The sequence below is a fragment of the Coenobita brevimanus genome, chromosome 59 (assembly GCF_032717465.1).
Source record: "Coenobita brevimanus isolate Jiangsu-jjx chromosome 59, ASM3271746v2, whole genome shotgun sequence".
NCBI classification, from domain to species: domain Eukaryota; kingdom Metazoa; phylum Arthropoda; class Malacostraca; order Decapoda; family Coenobitidae; genus Coenobita; species Coenobita brevimanus.
In genome coordinates, this window is record NC_137012.1 from 14,728,175 (window position 1) to 14,749,524 (window position 21,350).

General features: G+C 38.9%; 1 protein-coding gene across 2 annotated transcripts in view; it reads left to right on the forward strand.

The window, feature by feature from the left end:
- LOC145402799 (ubiquitin-conjugating enzyme E2 Q2) overlaps positions 1 to 18,642 on the forward strand; it is a 395,651-nt gene extending 377,009 nt beyond the window's left edge. For both annotated transcript variants that reach the window (XM_080274696.1, XM_080274697.1), the window contains one exon: positions 15,806 to 18,642. In XM_080274696.1, the coding sequence (XP_080130822.1) occupies positions 15,806 to 15,837 (32 nt within the window). In that variant the 3' untranslated portion in view covers positions 15,838 to 18,642. The remainder of the gene's footprint in view (positions 1 to 15,805) is intronic.
- Positions 18,643 to 21,350: the final 2,708 nt, after the last annotated feature.

A 21,350-nucleotide genomic window follows, 5' to 3' on the forward strand; every position in this document is an offset into this window, starting at 1 on the left:
AGGAAATCTAGACAATACATAATAAATTAGGTAGTTCCAGGTGAATGTAAATATCACTTAAGCTTCTCCCTTCCTTTCTTATATATATTTTTAATACGAGAATAGATTATACAGCATATTTCAAAGGGAAATAAATGGCGAAAATTAGCAAACGAGTGCACTTGAGGTGTTGTCAGGTGATAATCAGCCAATTCCAGGTGTATGGCACTATCACTTACCGTATTTCTTTTTTGTATATATTATTTGGTATAAGAATAGGTATAGGGCTTATTTCAATGGATGAAATCAGTGGAAAATTCCGGGGAAGATTTACTTAGTGTAGCATGGCCGGGCAGGTGAGAGGAGAGGGTAATGAAAGGTGGGTAGGGAGTTGAGTCAAGAATGGGGAGAAATGGCTAAATTGTCAACAATGGATGGGAGTACAGATGAAGTTAGGAGTGCTGACTAGTGTTGGACATTGGCAGTACTGATAGATGATACAAGCCACCACTTGAAAGCCCGGGCGAATTCAAAATAACACAGAATCACAAAAGTGACGCCCCGCGGTATGATCCCTTTCTCCCAGGCTTCACGAAAGTGATGTCCCGTGGTTAAGGGGTTAATGCATTAGTAGGTCATAAAAACACTACAATAAAAGCAACATTTTCATTACAGTAAGTAGGTCACAAACAATAACAACACACAGCCTCACTTCATCTATGCATCACACATCGTCTGCTGCTGTCCCTCCTCACCCCTCTACCCCACCTCCCGCCGCTCCCCACCCTAAATTTGTTGTCCCTCCTTGCTCTGCTGTCCTTCCTCTTCCTCTTCCTCTGATTCCCTTGCTACTGGTGATGAAGATAACTCCCTTAAGTTTTCTGTCTTCTTCATAAAGAACTGCTCTATCTGCTTGGTCTGAGTGGTTTTCTTCTTTCTGTTCTGCAGCATCAAGTTGTATCATTTTAGATTTACCATCACTTTCCTTGGCCAAATTTTGTCTGAAAATGAGTCAAATTGCTCAGAATGGGGCCAAACTTCATTTTCAAATATTGTAGTTCAAATAAAACCAGTTTAAGCAACAGACAAATAAAAAATTGTATTTATGCATGAACTGCCACACACGGTCTATCAGCTCTGGACTGTCCAAGGCGTGCGCGGCTAATTTGAAACCATCATATACGTGTAAAGTCGCGTTAAATCGAGAAACCCTTGTTAGTTAAACATATCTCCTTAAATATTTGCTCGTGTTAAAACGAAAATGCGTTTTTTTAACTCGTGTTGAGAGGTAAGTGTGTGTGTGTGTGTGTGTGTGTGTGTATATATATATATATATATATATATATATATATATATATATACTGTATATATATATATATTTAAATATATATACAAATATATATATATATATATATATATATATATATATATATCACCCTATTTATTATTGTAGTAAGGAACAGGCACTTAGCCGCCCTATCGGGCTGAAAAGTTCATGCTCCTGTCGAAAGCACTACGACTTCATTCTTGATTTTCTGTCTGCCTTTAGCCCAGTGCCATAATCCTGCAAGGGGTGGTGGTTTGTCTTCGAGATAGTTGTTTTACAGGGAGGGGCACTAACCCTCTACTAACCCACTTGCTGACACACAGGGAATACGTATATAGTTATATGGTTACCAACCAGCATTGTAAATGGCTTCTTGCCTTACAGGAACCATTAGGCTTGTCACTTAATATAAAGCCAGCCAAAGTGGAAAGAAGAGTAATAAAAAGTGAGAAGATAGATGGGAGAAATAGAAAGAGAGGAGGGCAGACACCAAAAAAAGAATGATAAAGATCAAGGAAGAAGTAGGCAGCACTACATCAAGTGAGTGGATGGTGGTCACTTCCACCTACCTTGATTTTAACTCTTAAATAGTTATCATGCATGGATGCATACACCAAACATGACACAAACCTGCTCTGGCATACTGGGCATCTGTCTATCTATCTATTGCCCGATGCCTCAGTCACGTAAGGGGTGGCCACAAACAAATCACCTCCATGTTGCCCTGTCCAGTGGCACTTCACTGCTTTGCTTCCAGCTCATACCCCCCTCTCTCATATACCTCTCCACTCCATCCCTCCATCCCATCCTCGGCCTTCCCCTCCCTCTCCCCCCCTCCACTTCACTCACATACACTCTCCTCTTTAGTCTCTCGCTCTCCATCCTCTCCACATGGCCAAACTATATTAGTGTATTTCTCCTGACGCTTTCTGTCGCATCCACATCCACACCACAGATATTCTTCACTTCCTCATTTGTCAGTCTGCCTCTCCATGTAATTCCACATACTCCTCTCAGATAACTCATTTCCACTGTTCTCACTCATGACTTTTGTCCCCTCCAACAAGGTCCAAGCTTCATTTCCATACATTAAAGTTGGTATCACATTACTGTCATGCAGTGACTTCTTTACTTCCATGCTCGTTTCCCTGTTCCTTATCACTGCTTGTAAAGAACCAGCAACCTTTCTTTGCTGTTGTACCCTTTCAAGCACTTCATCCTCTAAATTTCCATCCTTACTCATCACACTACCCAAGTACTTAAATGCACTCACATTTTCCTTTTCCACCTCTCCAAGCCTCACTGTACATTCAGTGACTTCATTTCTCTCGAAGACCATAACTTGACTCTTCCCTACATTCACCATTAGATTCAGTTTCCCACACACACACCCAGACTCATTCACCAAGCCTTGCAGTTCCCCTTCGTCTTTACCTAACAATACAGTATCATCTGCAAACAACAGTACAGGGAGTTTCCAAACACTGCCCTCTCTTATTAGGTTTGGTTCAACATCCACTGCCCTACCTTGTATCACTTGTATAACCCCATCCTTATACAGATTGAGCAACCATGGAGACATGACACATCGCTATATCAGTCCAGCATTCAGATAGAAAAATTCACTCAGTTCACTATCCACATGCACTGCAGTCTTAGTAGTCTCATACGTATTCTTCACAGCATTCAACAACTTCCCATTTACTCCTTAATACTTTCTACATTCTATGTCTGTCCACTTTGTCATATGCTTTTCCCAAATCCACCTCTCTTCCTCTAAACCTCATCTTCTCTTCTTAACTGAGTCTCAGCTGTCTGAGGCAACTGATAGCAAACCCTTCTTTGTATCCTCTATACTAATTTCAGAGTGAAAGATGGCTGTTGTGTTTATGTATGCAACAACTTATCATGCTCTCATGTTCCTGAACTTGATTCTTCTGAATTCTTTGCTCTCTGGCTTTGGCTTTCCTGTCATTCTCTAAATATGTATGTGCTGTTTACTTATCCCCTAATTCTACTGACTACGAAATATTCTTCGACTATCTTACTTCTACGGTGGCACACTTTCTATCCATTTCTCCTTTCTCTGAAATCTCCATTCTAGGAGATATCAGTGTTCACCACCACCTTTGGCTCTTATCTCCTTTTACTGATCCACCTGGTGAACAAGACTACATCTTTTCTATCCTTAATGACCGTGTGCAGCTTGTACAGCACCGTACCCATATCCCTGACTGTCTTGGAGAGAGTTCCAACACACTTGACCTCTTCCTTGCAACTAATCCTTCTGCTTACGCTGTTAATCTTTTCTTTCCGTTGGGCTCCTCTGATCACAACCTTATTACCATAACCTGCCCTATTGCTCCAGTATGGCCTGTGGACCCTTCAAAGAAACATTGGTTGTGGCACTTTAGAGCTGCAGATTGGGAGGCCCTCAGGCAGTATATCTTTGATTTTCCCTGGAATGATTATTGTTTCCATGGCCAGGAGCCGTCCAAGTGTGCCTTGCGCATTATGGAGATTATTCTGTCAGGCATTGAAGCATGCATTACTTTCTCATCTCCTTTGACTAATGCAAAAGAGCCTTGGTTTAATCATGCTTGTTCTAATGCTGCCCACACAAGGAGAGGACCTATAAAAGATACCAGAGCTAATCCACCCCTGAATCACGTCTTTTTTTATGTTTCTGCCCGGAATCATGCTGTCTGTTCCTCGCTCTGCTAAAAATAATTTCATCCGTACTAACTAAATGCTCCTCTCGCTCATTCTGGTACCTTGCCAAAAGCCATTCCAGCAACTTTACCTCATCATCTGTCCCTCCTCTTTTCTACCCTGATGGCTCTGTAGCCATTTCTTCTGATAAAGCAGATCTCTGTGCTCAGACTTTCTCCTCCAATTCCACCTTAGTCAATTCTTGTGCTCTCCCTCCATCACTTTCCCCCTCTGACTTCCTCATGGCTGATATTAAAATTTCTTCAGCTGTTGTATTTTCTGCCATCACCAGTCTCAGTACTAATAAGGCATATGAACCTGATGGAGTCCCTCTTGTTGTCCTCAAAAACTGTGCTTTTGTGCTTACACCCTGCCTAGGTAAACTCTTTCACCTTTGTCTGTCAACTTGTACCTTTCCTTTTTGCCAGAAGTTTGCTCTCATTCAGCCTGTCCCAAAGAAGGGTGACTATTCCCAACCCTCCAACTATTGCCCAATTGCTTTAACATCCAGTGTCTCAAAAGTTTTCGAGTCTGTTCTTAACAGAAAAATTTGAAAGCATCTTTTCCATCACAGCGTTCTTTCTGATCGTCGGTATAGGTTCCATTGGGGACGCTCCACTGGCGATCTTCTCACCTACTTTTCAGACTCCTTGTCATCCTCCTTTCGGGACTTTGGCGATAGCTTTGCCATTGCACTTGAGATCTCAAAGGCTTTCTATTAAGTCTGGCATAAATCTTTAATTTTGGAACTAACATCTTACGGTTTCTGTCCTAATGTCTGTGTCTTCATCTATACCTTCTTTTCTGGTCATTCTATAGCTGCTGTTGTAGACAGCCACAACTCTTCTCCTAGATCTACCTACAGTGGTGTTCCTCAGGGCTCTGTCCTACCACCATCTCTCTTCATTTTATTCATCAATGACCTAAGCTGTACATCTAACCCTATACACTCATACACTGATGATTCCACCCTTCACCTTTCCATTTGGTCATCACAACATCCATTTCAGCAGTTACTTCAACAAACAAGGGATGAGGCTATGGCACACCTAATGTCTGACTTGGCTCATATCTCTGACTGGGGTAAAAGTAATCTTGTTGTTTTCAATGCATCAAAGACTGAGTTCTTACATATACCAACCCAACAAAATCTTCCACAGGAGTACCCAGCAATGTTTAATAATATCCAGCTCAATGCTGCATCATCCATAACCAATGGTTTGCGAGTAACAGGCTGGGTAGTGTTGCATTGCGAGCCACAGCTCTGGCTGTGCTGGCTGTGCATCACTGTTAACTACTCGACCCCTGCGGAAACTTAGGCATGGTGCTATGCAAAGACGGAGAGAGAGAGATTTTTTTCTTTTTACTAGATGATGCCCTGGATGTTTATCTTCAAGTTTATAATAAAAACAATTTTTTTATTTTTTATTTTTCACCATTCCCTTATGTAAACGTATGCATGACCCTACACAAAGACAGAGAGAGAGAGAGAGAGATTATTATTTATTTACTTATATTTTTCACCAGATGATGCCCTGGATGTTTATCTTCAAGTTTATAATTAAACAAAAACTTAATGTATTTTCTTCATTTTTATGCACCCTGGGGTGGGATAAAAAAAGGTAATTGCGCAAGCCACAGGTTAAACATACTTGGGGTTTCAATCTCTCGGGATTTATCTTGGAAAGATCACGATAAATCTCTTGTAAAATCTGCTTCCAAGAGATCAAGTGTGCTAAGCCGACTGTGTTCCTTCTTTACCCCTGCTTAGTTGTTGACTTTTATTAGCCCATGTGTAGAGTACAACTCGCATGTGTGGGGAGGCTTCCCACATACAAGCAATTCTCAACAAGGTGGAGTCAGAGGCATTTTGTCTCATTAACTCTCCTCTTACTGGCTCCCTACGGTCTCTGTCTCTTTACTACATTGTTGCATCGTTATCTCTTTTTCTGTTGCTACTTCAGTGGTCACTGCTCCTCAGAACTGTCTGCATGCATCCCTCCACTTTTATGACGGGCATGTACAGTAGCACCCGTGTGCCAGCAAACTCTCATCCCTTTTCTGCCCAGCTCTCTAATGCAAGAGTTAACTGTTAGTCCCAGTCCCTTGTTTATGGAACAGGTCAACTCAGGAGCTGTCTCCCTCTGTCTGTATTTCCTATTTCCTGTGATCTCCAGTATTTCAGACGCAGTGTGCCCAGGCATCTTTAAATGAACGGATCTTGAAATTGTCTCTTTTTTTTTTTTTTTTTTTTTTTTTTTTTTTTAAAGGAATGGTTTACAGGTTCCTGGCCTTTGGTTCCCTCTTCCATGCATTAAAAAAAAATAAATATCCATGAAGGCTGCATGCAACTTCTTTCCCTTCTCTAGAAACTCTTCCACTAAAGGCATAAGAATTAATCTCTCATTTACACCACCTCTTCCCTTCCTTGTTCTTCTGCAACTAATTCCTCTGTTATTTCCCTAACACAGGCAGTAAGTATCCTACCTTATACTTTTCCTATTACACTAAGAAGACAAATGCCCCTATGATTACCACACACTTCTTTTTCTACTTTTCCTTTGTACAGGGGAATGATTACTCCTGATTTCCAATCCTTCGTGACTCTACCTTCTTCCCAGGCCAATCTGCACATCTCCCATATCCATTTTTCTGCCGTCTGTTCCCCATGCCACACACTCCATCAGTTCCTGGGGCATTCCCCATTTTGACCTTATTGATTCCACCACTTCCATCCTACTGATTACTTCCTCTCTTCTCACCTCCCTTCTGCTTCTCCCAGCCATTCCCCAGCCACTTATACTCTCATTACTTTCATTCTCTGTGTTCAGCAATTCCATGAAGTGTACTCTCCATCTGCTAACTTTTTCTCCCTTGTGCATTAGCATTATACCATTTTTATCTTTCACTCCCTGGCTTACTTGTTTATCACCCTGTCTAACTCTGCCTCTTTCCAGAATATTTTCTTACATGTCCTCCAATTTTCATTCAGGTTCCTTCCACATTCCTCATCCACTCTCTTCCTACTCTCTTTTACTAATCTTTTCACTTCAGTCTTCCTCTCTACATATAACTCTCTCTTCTGTCTCTTAACTTCCTCCCTGCCCGTTTCTCATGCACTCACTCAATGCTTTCTAACTTTTGTGCCACTGCCTGTCTCACCTCTTCGTTCCACCATACTGTTCCTTGCACTCTCTTTTGTCTTCTCTTCACCCCACACACCACCTCACATGCTTCACAGATTTCTTCAGTGAATATCTTGCATACACCTTCCACTTCCCCTCTCTGCTCCAAATCATATTTACTCAATCACTCCTCCATTTCTCTCATATATATACTTTTTTTTTTATTTTTCCATCCTCTTGCAACCATTCTACCCTCCTTGTAATGACTACTTCCTCCTTCCTTCCCTTCTCCTCCTCAATTTCATTTGAACCTTGACTTTTGCCACCACCAAAAAGTTCACTCCTCCAACCTGTGTATGCTGTTGCATCCATTACACACCTCATTCTGTCATCCATACACAGATGATGAATCATTGCCTTCTGTTCATTCTGTTCACTACCCTCCCCTCTTTTCACTCACCACATATACCTATAGATCATTTTGTGTGTAAAGAGTGTATTGGCTATTACCAACCCCCTCCCTACACAAATGTGCCCTAGAGCACTCCCATTCTCATTAACTTCTGCAGGCACACCCCACTCACCAACTACTTCATCCACCATGACATTTCCTATGTTTGCATTCATATCTCCAATCAAAAACACACTCTTATTCCTGTCAGACTTTTCCATGCATGCATCCACGTTTGTCCAGAACTCATCTTTCACTCTATTTGCATGATATTGTTTTGGTACACACACACACACACACACACACACACACACACACACACACACACACACACACACACACACACACACACACACACACACACACACACACACACACACACACACACACACACACACACACACACACACACACACACACACACACACACACACACACACACACACACACACACACACACACACACACACACACACACACACACACACACACACACACACACACACACACACACACACACACACACACACACACACACACACACACACACACACACACACACACACACACACACACACACACACACACACACACACACACACACACACACACACACACACACACACACACACACACACACACACACACACACACACACACACACACACACACACACACACACACACACACACACACACACACACACACACACACACACACACACACACACACACACACACACACACACACACACACACACACACACACACACACACACACACACACACACACACACACACACACACACACACACACACACACACGAAAGATATTTGTGAAGCACTAAATAAGAATTTCCAATTAGTTTTTACAGAAGAAAAAAATTTTGAGAGGGACTATGTGGAACATTCATGTCCACACATACTACCAGATATACAAATAGCAGAAAAAGTAATACAGGAGGAGTTAAGTAGATTAGACAGAGGAAAAGCAAGTGGTCCTGATGAAATTTCATGTTGGGTACTACGAGAATGTGCAAAGGAGTTAAGTAAACCATTATTTTTAATTTTCAAGAAATCCTTGAGTCAAGGTAAACTACCTGATATTTGGAAAAAAGCAAATATTGTCCCCTTATTCAAGAAAGGAAATAGACAAAATCCACTCAACTACTGACCAGTGTTGTAAGCAAGGTATTAGAAAAGCTTATAAGAAAAGCTTGGGTAAATCATCTAGAAGAACACAGTATAATCACAGAAAGACAGTTTGGTTTCAGAAAAGGAAAATCATGTGTTACTAATCTGTTGAGCTACTATGGCAGAATAACAGACACAATACAGGAAAGGGAAGGATGGGTGGACAGTATTTGTTTAGATTTCAAGAAAGTTTTGACAGTACCACACCAAAGACTTTTATGGGAACTGTACCATGAAGGAGGAATTCGAGGCAATCTGTTTTGTTGGATGCAAGACTTTCTCATAAAAAGAGAAATGAGAACAGTACTAAGAGGAAACTACTCATCATGGAAAGAAGTGACTAGTGGAGTACCACAGGGTTCAGTGCTGACACCAATCATGTTTTTAGTGTATATAAATGATATAAACAGTAACACTGGAAATGAGAGCTATCTGAATATGTTTGCAGATGATGCAAAAATACAAAGGAGAATTACTAACACAGACTCTTGTAAAGAGCTACAAGAAGAATTAAATAAACTTCATGAATGAAGTATTACATGGCAAATGGAATTCAATGTGGACAAGTGTCATGTAATCAAGTTTGGTAAAAGTGGAAAAAGACCTGATTGGGATTATAAGTTAGGAAATAAAACCCTATACACATCAGAAAGAGAGAAAGGCCTAGGTGTGATTATCAATAACAGACTATCTCTGGCTGACCACATCAGCGAGAAGGTACGAAACATGTATACACTGCTTGCAAATATGAGAATAGCATTCACATACATAAATGAAGACATGCTAAGAAGGATAATAACATCATTCATTAGACCAACCCTGGAATATGCATCAGTAGTCTGGAGTCCTCATCTCAAAAAGCACATAGACAAGATTGAAAAAGTTCAAAGGGCCGCTACAAGATGGATACCAAGCTTAAGGGTCCTAAGCTACGAAAAAAGACTAAATAAACTGAATCTACCAACACTACAGGAGAGAAGGAAAAGAGGTGACATGATAATGCTATATAAGTGCATATCATGGAAGGAGAAAATAGACATAAATGATTACTTAACATATGGAGAAGCATCAGCAAGAGGACACTGCAAAAAACTGCATAAGAAGAGAGGTGATAAAGACGTAAGGAAATTCAGTTTCCCAAACAGAGCAATTGATCAATGGAATGCACTACCAAATGAAATAGTGTATGCCAAAACAATTCACAAATTTAAGGATATGTACGATAAATATGGTTTAAGACACAGGACAGTATGAGCTTGACTCATTCCTGTAAAGATACAATTAGGTATGAACAATTAATTAAGAACACACACACACACACACACACACACACACACACACACACACACACACACACTCACACACACACACACACACACACACACACACTCACACACACACACACACACACCAAGGAGAACAGACGTGGGCCGACAGCGCTCCATACCGAGCCAGCACGGCCAGTGGCATTACCTAAATTAGTATCTTTATATGAGTCAGGCTCTGTACCAGGTTAGACTAAATAGTTTTTTATTATTTAAAAAAAAAAAAAGAAGAAAAAATTTAAACAAGATTTTTTCAAACAAAAGAGAACCGAGTAGCGAAAGAATGCGCTCAGTCAGCTGATTGTTTGTTTAGACTACAACTGCCCCTGGGAGTGTAAGTACTCTGTGCTTTTAGTATTGCAAAATGGCCACATACTTTAGTAAAGCAAATTTGGAAAAGAAAAGGGATAAAGGTATAAAGCAAGATGATTATTTCTACCAAGAACTGGTTGAAATGGAGACTCACAATAGACTGGTAGTGCGTGTACACAAACTGGAGATGGCTTTCCAAAATGAAATTGATGAAATAAAGAAGCAGATGCACTTGCAAAAGGAAGAAATAGAAAAACTAGGAAGGGAGGTCAACAAGAAAGACACAACCATCAGTGAACTAACAGTGGAATTGAGTAGACTTAGGAGGAAAATGAGTGAAATGGCAAGTACAGTAGTCAACCACGAGAGTGTTATGGAAGAGTTCAAAAATGATACAGAGACAATTAGGCAAGTAAGCAGTCTGATAGACCAGAGCAGTGATATTGAGGAGAAGATAACACAGGTAAATGAAGCTGTGCAAAGCTACAAAAATGATGTGGAAACCACGTATGATGAAATTGTGAAAGTAAAGAAAGACTTAGAAACAAGGGTGGAAGAAAAAATCATTAAAAAGGAAGTGAAAAGAATAATCCAAAACAATCCAAAGTTAGTCAGAGATTCAGTAGATATCAACAAATCTATAGTAATCACTGGTATAGAAGAGGAAGAAGTAAAAAACAAGATCTCAAGAGACAAAAAGGAGATGAATGTAATGAGCTTATTGAAAGAAGTATCAGAGGAAATCTGTAGTAAAGGCATAGAGGAACACAAAAGGTTAGGGAAATACAAGAAAAGCTAGTCAAGACCTCTAAAGGTAACTTTCCAGAGTGTAAACACTGTGGAGGAGATACTAAAAAATGCAAAGAATCTTATGGAAAAAGAGGAGTTCAAAAATGTTATGGATAAAAAGATGCCTAACACAAGAGGAACTGGAATTACTGAAAGAGAGGAGGGAGGAAGCAAAAACAAAAAATGAGGGAAGATCAGAAGAGGAGAAGAACACATTTTTTTTTTTTTTTTTTACAAAGTAATAAGGTTGCAGGTACGAAAGTGGTATATAAACAGGAGGGAATAAAAAGGAGGAAGGTAGTAGAACCATGTCATGACAAGTATATAAACAAGATGATAAAGTTGATGTACTCAAATGTGGATGGAATGGTATCTAAATTATTAGAGATGAATGATTATGTCAGAGAAAATGAACCACATATAATATGCCTAACTGAAACAAAATTAACACCAAGGATATCCAATGACATACTAAACTTAGAGGAATATAATATATGGAGAAGAGATAGAAACTTAAAAAAAGGAGGAGGAATTATAATATTAACTAAGAAAAATCTAAAAGTTAATGAAATAAAACTAGATATACCCTCACAAGTAAAAATGATTGCAGTAGAGATCAACACATCTGAAGGGAAAGTAATTGTAGCCAATATGTACATGACACCCAGATCAAACACATGGGAAAGAGACGAATATGAGTACCTGGCAGAGAGTACAATTCAGATTTTAAGAGCATTGCTATATGAAATGGAAGAGAAATCGGAAAGAATTATACTAACTGGAGATTTTAATACAAATATAAATTGGAATACTCTAGATATAATTAGCCAAGAAAGCTGTTGGGACCAAAAGCTCCTGGATCTCATGCAAGAGTTTTTCCTAACGCAACATGTGAGGGAAACCACCAGAAAAAGAGGACTCGATGTACCTTCAATGCTAGATCTCATATTTACTAGGCAAGAAAATGATATTGACAAAATAATATATCACCCTCCACTCGGCAAAAGCGACCATGCAGTACTAAATTGCAACTTCAGGATAGCATATGACATAGTTAACAGCAATGAAAGTTACAAAAAGAGCCTAAACTATAAAAAGGGAAATTATCAAGACCTAAAGAAATGAGCTTAGAGGACAAGATTTAAATGTTGTATATAAAAAATTCTGTGAATTTTATGAAATAGGAGTCCAGAAGTACATCCCACAGCATAAAGCAGCAGATAAGAAAATACAGAAATGGTTCAATACAGAATGTAAAAAATCAAAAGAAAGAAGAGATTTGTTGTGGAATAGATTCAGAAGACACAATAGTGAAAGGGCATATAATAATTACAAACAGGCAAGAAACGAATATACAAGAATAAGGAGGCAAGCCCAAAAACAGTTTGAGGAGGATATAATAAATAAAAGTAGTGATCAACCAAAGCTATTTTACGGCTACATCAGAAGCAAAACCAAAGTAAAAGATATAATACAATCCATTACAGATGAGGGAACCGCCTATACACAAGAGATATTTGTGAAGCACTAAATAAGAATTTCCAATCAGTTTTTACAGAAGAAAAAAATTTTGAGAGGGACTATGTGGAACATGCATGTCCACACATACTACCAGATATACAAATATAAGAAAAAGTAATACAGGAGGAGTTACGTAAATTAGACAGAGGAAAAGCAAATGGTCCTGATGAAATTTCATGTTGGGTGGCACAAGAATGTGCAGAGAAGTTAAGTAAACCATTATTTTTAATTTTCAAGAAATCCTTGAGTCAAGGTAAACTACCTGATATTTAGAAGAAAGCAAGTATTGTCCCCTTATTCAAGAAAGGGAATAGACAAAATCCACTCAACTACCGACCAGTATCACTGACCAGTGTTGTAAGCAAGGTATTAGAAAAGCTTATAAGAAAAGCTTGGGTAAATCATCTAGAAGAACACAGTATGATAACAGAAAGACAGTTTGGTTTCAGAAAAGGAAAATCATGTGTTACTAATCTGTTGAGCTACTATGACAGAGTAACAGACACAATGCAGGAAAGAGAAGGATGGGTGGACAGTATCTATTTAGATTTCAGGAAAGCTTTTGACACAGTACCACACCAAAGACTTTTATGGAAACTGTACCATCAAGGAGGAATTCGAGGCAAACTGTTTTGTTGGATGCAAGATTTTCTCCTAAAAAGAGAAATGAGAACAGTACTAAGGGGAAACTAGTCATCATGGAAAGAAGTGACTAGTGGAGTACCACAGGGTTCAGTGCTGGCACCAATCATGTTTTTAGTGTTTATATATGATAAAGACAGTAACATTGGAATTGAAAGCTATCTAAATATGTTTGCAGATGATGCAAAAATACAAAGGAGAATTACTAACACAGAGTCTTGTAAAGAGCTACAAGAAGAATTAAATAAACTTCATGAATGGAGTAGTACATGGCAAATGGAATTCAATGTGGACAAGTGTCATGTAATCAAGTTTGGTAAAAGTGGCAAAAGACCTGATTGGGATTATACGTTAGGAAATAAAACCCTACACACATCAGAAAGAGAGAAGGACCTAGGTGTGATTAACAGACTATCTCCTGCTGACCACATCAGTGAGAAGGTACGGAACATGTATACACTGCTTGCAAATATGAGAATAGCATTCACATACATAAATGAAGACATGCTAAGAAGGATAATAACATCATTCATCAGACCAACCCTGGAATATGCATCAGTAGTCTGGAGTCCTCATCTCAAGAAACACATAGACAAGATGGAAAAAGTTCAAAGGGCCGCTACAAGATGGATACCGAGCTTAAGGGATCTAAGCTATGAAGAAAGACTAAATAAACTGAATCTACCAACACTACAGGAGAGAAAGAAAAGAGGTGACATGATAATGCTATATAAATGCATATCAGGGAAGGAGAAAATAGACATTAATGATTACTTAACATATGAGGAAGCATCAGTAAGAGGACACTGCAAAAAACTGCATAAGAAGAGAGGTGATAAAGACGTAAGGAAATTCAGTTTCCCAAACAGAGCAATTGATCAGTGGAATGCACTACTGAATGAAATAGTGTGTGCCAAAACAATTCACAAATTTAAGGATATGTACGATAAATATGGTTTAAGACACGGGACAGTACAAGCTTGACTCATTCCTGTAAAGATACAATTAGGTGAGTACACACACACACACACATATATATATTTGTAGTCCAACTTTCAATCTTACCCACACAATCCTTGAGTCGACAGATCCATACTCTCTTATATACTCCTTCCATCTCGTGCATACAACAATACGAACTCCTTCTTTTGCCCTTTCATTCTCACCTACTCCCCTGCATATACCCCATTCACACTTCCATTATCTCACAGCGTCACCTCTCCATTTTGTCTCAGCTATTCCACATACATCCACTTTTGCATCTTCAAGCACCTGAACAATCTCTCTTTCACCGCGTCATTTGCATCCCGTACATTCCTTGTCGCAATACATACAATGTCCTTTGTTCGGTCATTAGTTGTCATCTGTTGGTCAGTCCTGGTCTGAGGCTTCTTGTCCGTATTTTTAGTTGTTTTCCAGGGAGGGGCACCAACTCCCTGCCAACTCACTTGCTGTCACATAGGGAACATGTGTTGGTTAGTTGTAAGGTTACCACCCAGCGTTGTTAATGGTTTCCTGGTTTACAGGAAATCATTTGGCTTGCCACTTCTACCCTAAAGTAGAGTACCACTACACTTAGTGGGTGGTTGATGGACTCCCCCACCTACTGTAAACCAGGCATACCGGGCATGCCCATGCAAAATTCTGGCTCATTCCATCCAGCTGTTTGACCAGTAGAGGATTCCTACTGTTTGGCAAAAAATCAGCAACAGAAATGCATGTGGCTCATGCACAATAGTAATGTACACCATTTTTTTGCAGCTTTTCATTCCATGTCTTTTAATGTACTGTGTGGCACTTTGAAATCCGAGGGGGTCAAATGTGACCACAGACAGACAGCCAGGCAGATTGTTCACATAGTGTTTTTGATGACATCAGGATGATGATAAGTGTCAGTGGATGTACAGCACACCCTCGGTATACTATCACATGGTATGCAATCATTGACTTATATGATAAAAATGTAATCCCTGCCCCTTTTTGATCATGGTGATGCCCAGTTTATTCCTATATGATAGTTTTTTCTCACTCACATAATTCTTACAATGCTAAATTCATTATACAGTTAGTTTTCAAGAAGTGAATCCCAGTCATACAACAAGGTCATTCAGTGTCACATCACAGTCAGCACACTCCATGACAGTTTCATCTTTTGTACATTATTGTTGTGACCCCATGGTCATCTGGATGTTAAGTAACTGAAATGCAGACAAAGTGTCATTTTGCTAGAGTTCAACACCGTTTTAGAGGATCAGGAGGGAATGGTGGGACATTTATATAACCACTTCTGCTTCCAGTGAATTATATTGGTGCCACTTTGTGAAGGTGTTCCTCTCCAGCACCGTTCCTTAGATTAAAATGTAATTGTATTACATAAGGGAAGATCAGAATTTGACAGCAAATTAATATCCACATATTTCTTTCAACAGGTTGGTTCACACCTCCCAAAGAAGATGGGTAAGAGAAGCAAGTGAGGGAAATAGAAGAAAAACTCCCACCCCACCTTCTTCCCGACCCTGCCCTCCTCACTGCCCCCACCTCTCAGTTTTTCCTGTCTCCCTCATCCAATAACCCCCAATCCCCTGCTCTTCCACCCACCTCACTCACTCCACCTCATTTTCACTGCATCACCACCACATCCCACCCTCAGAGCAGCTTGCCCTTCATCCCTCCTCCCTAACCCCTGAAACCTCTAAAAAAGAAATAATTATCAGAGCCAGTTTGTTCAGCAGTACATTCTTATGCTGTTTTCTGTTTGTCTTCTTTCCTTTTCTATTATTTCATGGGCACTTTCATGACCCTTCTAATTTTAAGAGCTGAGCATTACTGTATATTTGTGGCTGTTTTGATATCACTAGCATATTTTTTAATAGGTACTGTATATTTTTTCTAGTAATTTCCTCTGAAAGCTATCACCGTACCTACACTTGACATTTCTGTGTACTGTGTAACAGTTACTATGTGATATAACTCACTCAAGTAAGAAGCTTAACACTGTGTATTATATCCCTTTTATCTTTGTTGTACTTGTTTTCGGTTAGTAGGATGATCAGCACAGAATTGAGCTTGAGGAGTTCAGGAGGGGAGGGAACTAAGGAAGGGAATCTGTCTGTAGAATGGTAATTTGTGAGGTTTTACTAGTTCTAAGACAAACAAGCACTTCAAGTTTTTCAGCCAGTAAGCAAAAACTTCCTAATAGAGTTTGTGAATAGTGGAAAGAAGAGAGAGGGGGGGAAACACTTAGATAATATCGGTGACATCTTCACAGGGGAGAAAGAACAGGAGGAAATACTGTACTAGTTTGTAATAGTACTATTGCAGGCCATATTCATCATGTCATAATCATCTTTCTGGCTCATCCTTCATTGTCATATTCACAGTCATTTCTTTCAAGATGTGCATGATAATTATTTTGGTGCATGGAATTTTAAAATTATCTCAGGCCAACTGTTTAATCAAAAAGCCTCTGCTTAACGAGTTTAGTTTGTCCTTTGCTTGCTGACAGTGTTGCCATGATAATCGAGTCTAATTGCAAGACTTGAAGTACCTGGTAAATCTTGACAAGACATTCAACATAGTAGATAAATAAGCTGGAAATGATCAGTATTTCCCAAATTCCATAATATTTGGCATTAATTCAGTGAAAAGCAAGCTGTTTCACACTGATAATTCTTAGTTATGGTTTTTACATTTAAACTGAAGATTATGGCACTTCTTGATTGGATCAGCATTTTACTTTGTTAGATTGATTGTGCTCTTCTTCAATAAAGCAAAGCATAAAAATAAGTAACATTTTATTACATCTTGCTGGAAATACAGAAACAAATGTGCATTGAATAGTAAGGCATGGAAAATATGAATGTTGTGCAGGACTAAGATATTGCCTTGACAGTTTCTGATCCATGAACTGTTGGGTTACTGTCAGTGTTAAGACATTGAAAAATACTGTTTTAAAATATTGAAGTTAGAAAAGTTGCAGACATCCCAGTTGTCAGTGTCTGAGTGATTTAGTGTGTGTCGGGGCTGTGGTGGTGAATCACTGTCATATATCATTCAGATTAAGTTGTAGACAGTGCGGTAATGAATATTGTTATATAGACTTCCCTCCTCTTCACGGGAAGTTTTTTTTTTTTTTTTTTTTTTTTTTTTTAACCAACATTAGTGTCACTGAAAGTGGAAAGAGTGTGTGTGAAATAGTAAGCCTATAGTATCTAGCCAACCCTGTCTTGTTGGTTTTGGTCCATTTGATTTGTAAGTCTTTCTGCAGTGTATCTGAATGTTCAAAAGGTAGGATTACCAGTGAAGGACTCGGTATAAGCTAATATAAGAATATTTTTCATAAACATCCAGATTTATGGCACTTTAAGCCTTGCCGAATCGGCTGGACCTAGAACAAAAATATCAGAGTTGTGGGCAGTCAGACTAGAGTGTGCATTTTGATGGAGACTGGTTGCATCCTACATGTCAGTGTCGCTGACAACTTGGCATAAGGTGATTCTATGGCCTTCCAAGTGAACTGATGTGTACATATTATATATAAATATATATATATATATATACATATGAATATAAATATAAATACCTTTAAGCATGTTTTTTGCCAGACGTTGTACATATAGCTCATAACCAAGAAGGGATGCAGTCTGCTGTTAGTATGACCTTATTTTAGACATTCAGATCTGCCAGTTTTCATGTCTTGTCAGGATGAACCCTTGAAAGTGGTAGATTATTGTTTCATTTACCAAATGCTACACTATGGTTTACCATGTTTCTTAAGTTATTATCAAGCACTGTTGTGGCAATTGGAAATTTGTTTCATTGATGAGATTTGCACAGGCAAGTAATAGATTCCTTAAGCATTTTGCTCAGTGGTAATGTAGCTCCTGATGTTGAATATGAGTGCTGGAAAAGTAGAGACATCACAGCAGCATTATCTTTCACAGTTATCCCATTGTACTCATACAGCCAAGGTAAGGAGTTCTACAAGATATTTTAGTATTCATTGGCTAGGAAGCTGGTAAACTATCTTGGAATTACAGAAGTCATAGTTTATCATTCCTATCATTTGCTAGGTGTTCATTACCAGTTTTCCTCTGCTCCCTAACAATTGTCTGCAACTTCTGTCTTTAACTCTTATTACAGTGAGACTTTATTTCCACCAAAGCAGAGAACTTTTTCTACTTGAGAGGTGGAGGGGGAAATGCGAAGTCCAAGTTGTCTGATTTCCTATGGAATGTATGAAAGTTTAAATCTAAATAAAAAAGATAAAACCTAGAGTTTTCTTTGTATCCATACTTTTTATGAAATTCAGCAGATAACTAGCCATGAGAAAATCCTTTAAGATTATTAATTTTTTCCATCCATCCATCATCTATTCCTGTGTTGCCCCATGAGGAGTGTAGGAGCCCAGGGCTAGGCAAGTTGGTCCTGACATTTAAGATGAGAGTGACCAGCCTTACTCATCCCTGAGTGACATTACGTGAGATTTGCACAGGCAAGTAATAAATTCCTCAAGCATTTTGCTCAGTGGTAATGTAGATCCTGATGTTGAATATGAGTGTTGGAAACCACCCCTTGGAATTGGAGTGCCTTAATTACCCACTAAACCACCAGACGCCATGGTTTGGTTATATAGTTACCACCCAACGTAGTAAATGGTTTCCTGGTGTACAGGAAACCATTTGGCTTGTCACTCTGTAGTCAACTAGTCACCCGTACACAGAAGGAAGAGGAAAGATTGAAGGAAATGAAGACAAGAGCAAGGAAGGAAGGAAGGAAGACAGGAAAGGGCAGTCACCTGAGAGCAGCACTACATCGAGTGAATGGATGGTGAGTGCCCCCACTTACAACGAATTAATTTTTGACATCAGGGTATAGTAACAAAAGAGTGTCACTATAAACGTCAGAATAATGAACACATCAAGATCAAGGGTAGTAAATGAATGAACACATAGTATCAAGGGTGGTAAAATGGGAAAGAGCAGAGCTGACTGGATTTTAGGAGATAGTGGGGGAGAAATGAAAGTTCCAAGGTGTGGGGATGGTTCCTGATTGCTGTGTGTGTGTGTGCTTACCTAATTGTATCTTTACAGGAAGAGATTGGCTCGTACTGTTCCGTGTTTTGAACCATTTTTATCATACGTGTCTTTAAACTTATGAATAGTTTTGGCACACACTATTTCAATTAGCAGTACATTCCGCTGATCAACTGCACTATTTGGGAAACTGAATTTTCTTATGTTTTTATCACCTGTTTGTTAAGTTTTTTTGTAGCGTCCTGTTGATATTGTTTTCCCATAGGTTATATACTCATTTATGTTTATTTTCTCTTTTCCTGTGATGCATTTATCTAACACAATCATGTCTCCTTTTTTCCTTCTCTCCTGTAATGTTGGTAGGTTAAATTTTTCAAGTCTTTCTTCATAGCTTAGCCATACATCTTTGTATTCCCCTGATTCCTTTAGTTTGTTAGCATTTTTTAATACCTTTTCAATAGTGTTCACACTTTGGAAGGTTACTTCAGGGGCCTTGACTTCTCTCATATTTCCCTAATCTGATAAATTCCTCTTTATCTTTCTCGCAGATTTCCTCCAGTACTATTTTCAATACGTTCATTATATTTACCGTCTCCTTGTTATCTCAGGTTATTCTATTCTGTATTTCTTCTTCATCTTTACCAGTGATGACTATAAATATGTTAATCTCAGCTATTTCCTGTATCATCCATGGTTTTTTTTTCTTATGATGTCTTTCACTTCTCTTGTCATGTCTTTTGCTTCAGTCTTGTTTTTTAGATCTTGGCTTATTTTGGCTACTTCTGACCATGCATTTTGTACTTTGTGTAATTTCTCATCATGTCATTTGCCTGAGTTATCTTCACATCAATGTCTCTGCTTTGCTCTATCAGATTACCTGCTTGTCTAATTATGTCTTTATCATTATTGTACTCCTTCAAAACTCTGTCATGGGTGACTGCTGTATTTCCCACTTTGTTCATTTTCTTCTTCAGAATGTCTATCTCAGCTTGTAGCTCACCTATTGTTGCATCTTCTCCATTTAATTTGTTTACCAGTTCCTTATTTTCTTCCTTTGTTGGTTCAGTTCCTTCCTTATTACATCCAATTTCAGTTTGGAGTTTCCTCCAGCTTATTATCTTTGCTAATTTATTAAATGTATCTAGTTCCACCAGTTCTGTGTAGTCATGATTTTCTTTTTTACTGTTTCCCTTCTGCCCACCTAGATGCACTTCTTGAAAGTACACCATCTTCCAGAAATAAACTTTCTATTTACAGTTTAGCACGTCCATTTTGGAATTTACCTGGCGCCCATCAGTTGTGATACCCGAAATGTGTCTGCTTATGCCACAACTTCCTTAGGGCTCTGATTATTCGATATAACATTCTTTGGACTTCATTTTTTGACTTTTACTTGCTCTGCAATATTAACCCGTCATGTCCCGACCGATTTTCCACCACTGGCTCCCCCCAGTCCCAACCAATTTTGGAAAAAAAATTTTTTGGCTAAAACCTCCACTTTTGGTGAGAAACATCGAAAATTCATAGAGAAATCGCTTGCCTGAGGTTTAAAATACTTGATACAGGTAGCAGTACCTCCTTACCTTACTGTGTTTTCTGTCAGGCTGGCTCCAAAGAAAACGAGTTCTATGGGAGGGTAACTATTCCACACCATTTACAAACAGTATTTATTTATTTATTTGGTATGAATTTATATGTAGTAAAAGAGTATACTGGTTTTCAAACAGTAATATAGGCAATATAAGCATTGTTTCACTCACTAACACATCAACATACCTGGCCTTTTTTGATGATATTACCTGATCATCATTTCTGACTGTTTGTTCATCTAATTCTATGTAAACTTTGTCCTCCACATTGTCATCGATTGTGGAATCACTTTGGCCCTGAATGTCTTTACTGGCCAGGTCACTTGTAACAGGTGAATCGCCGAGACAAT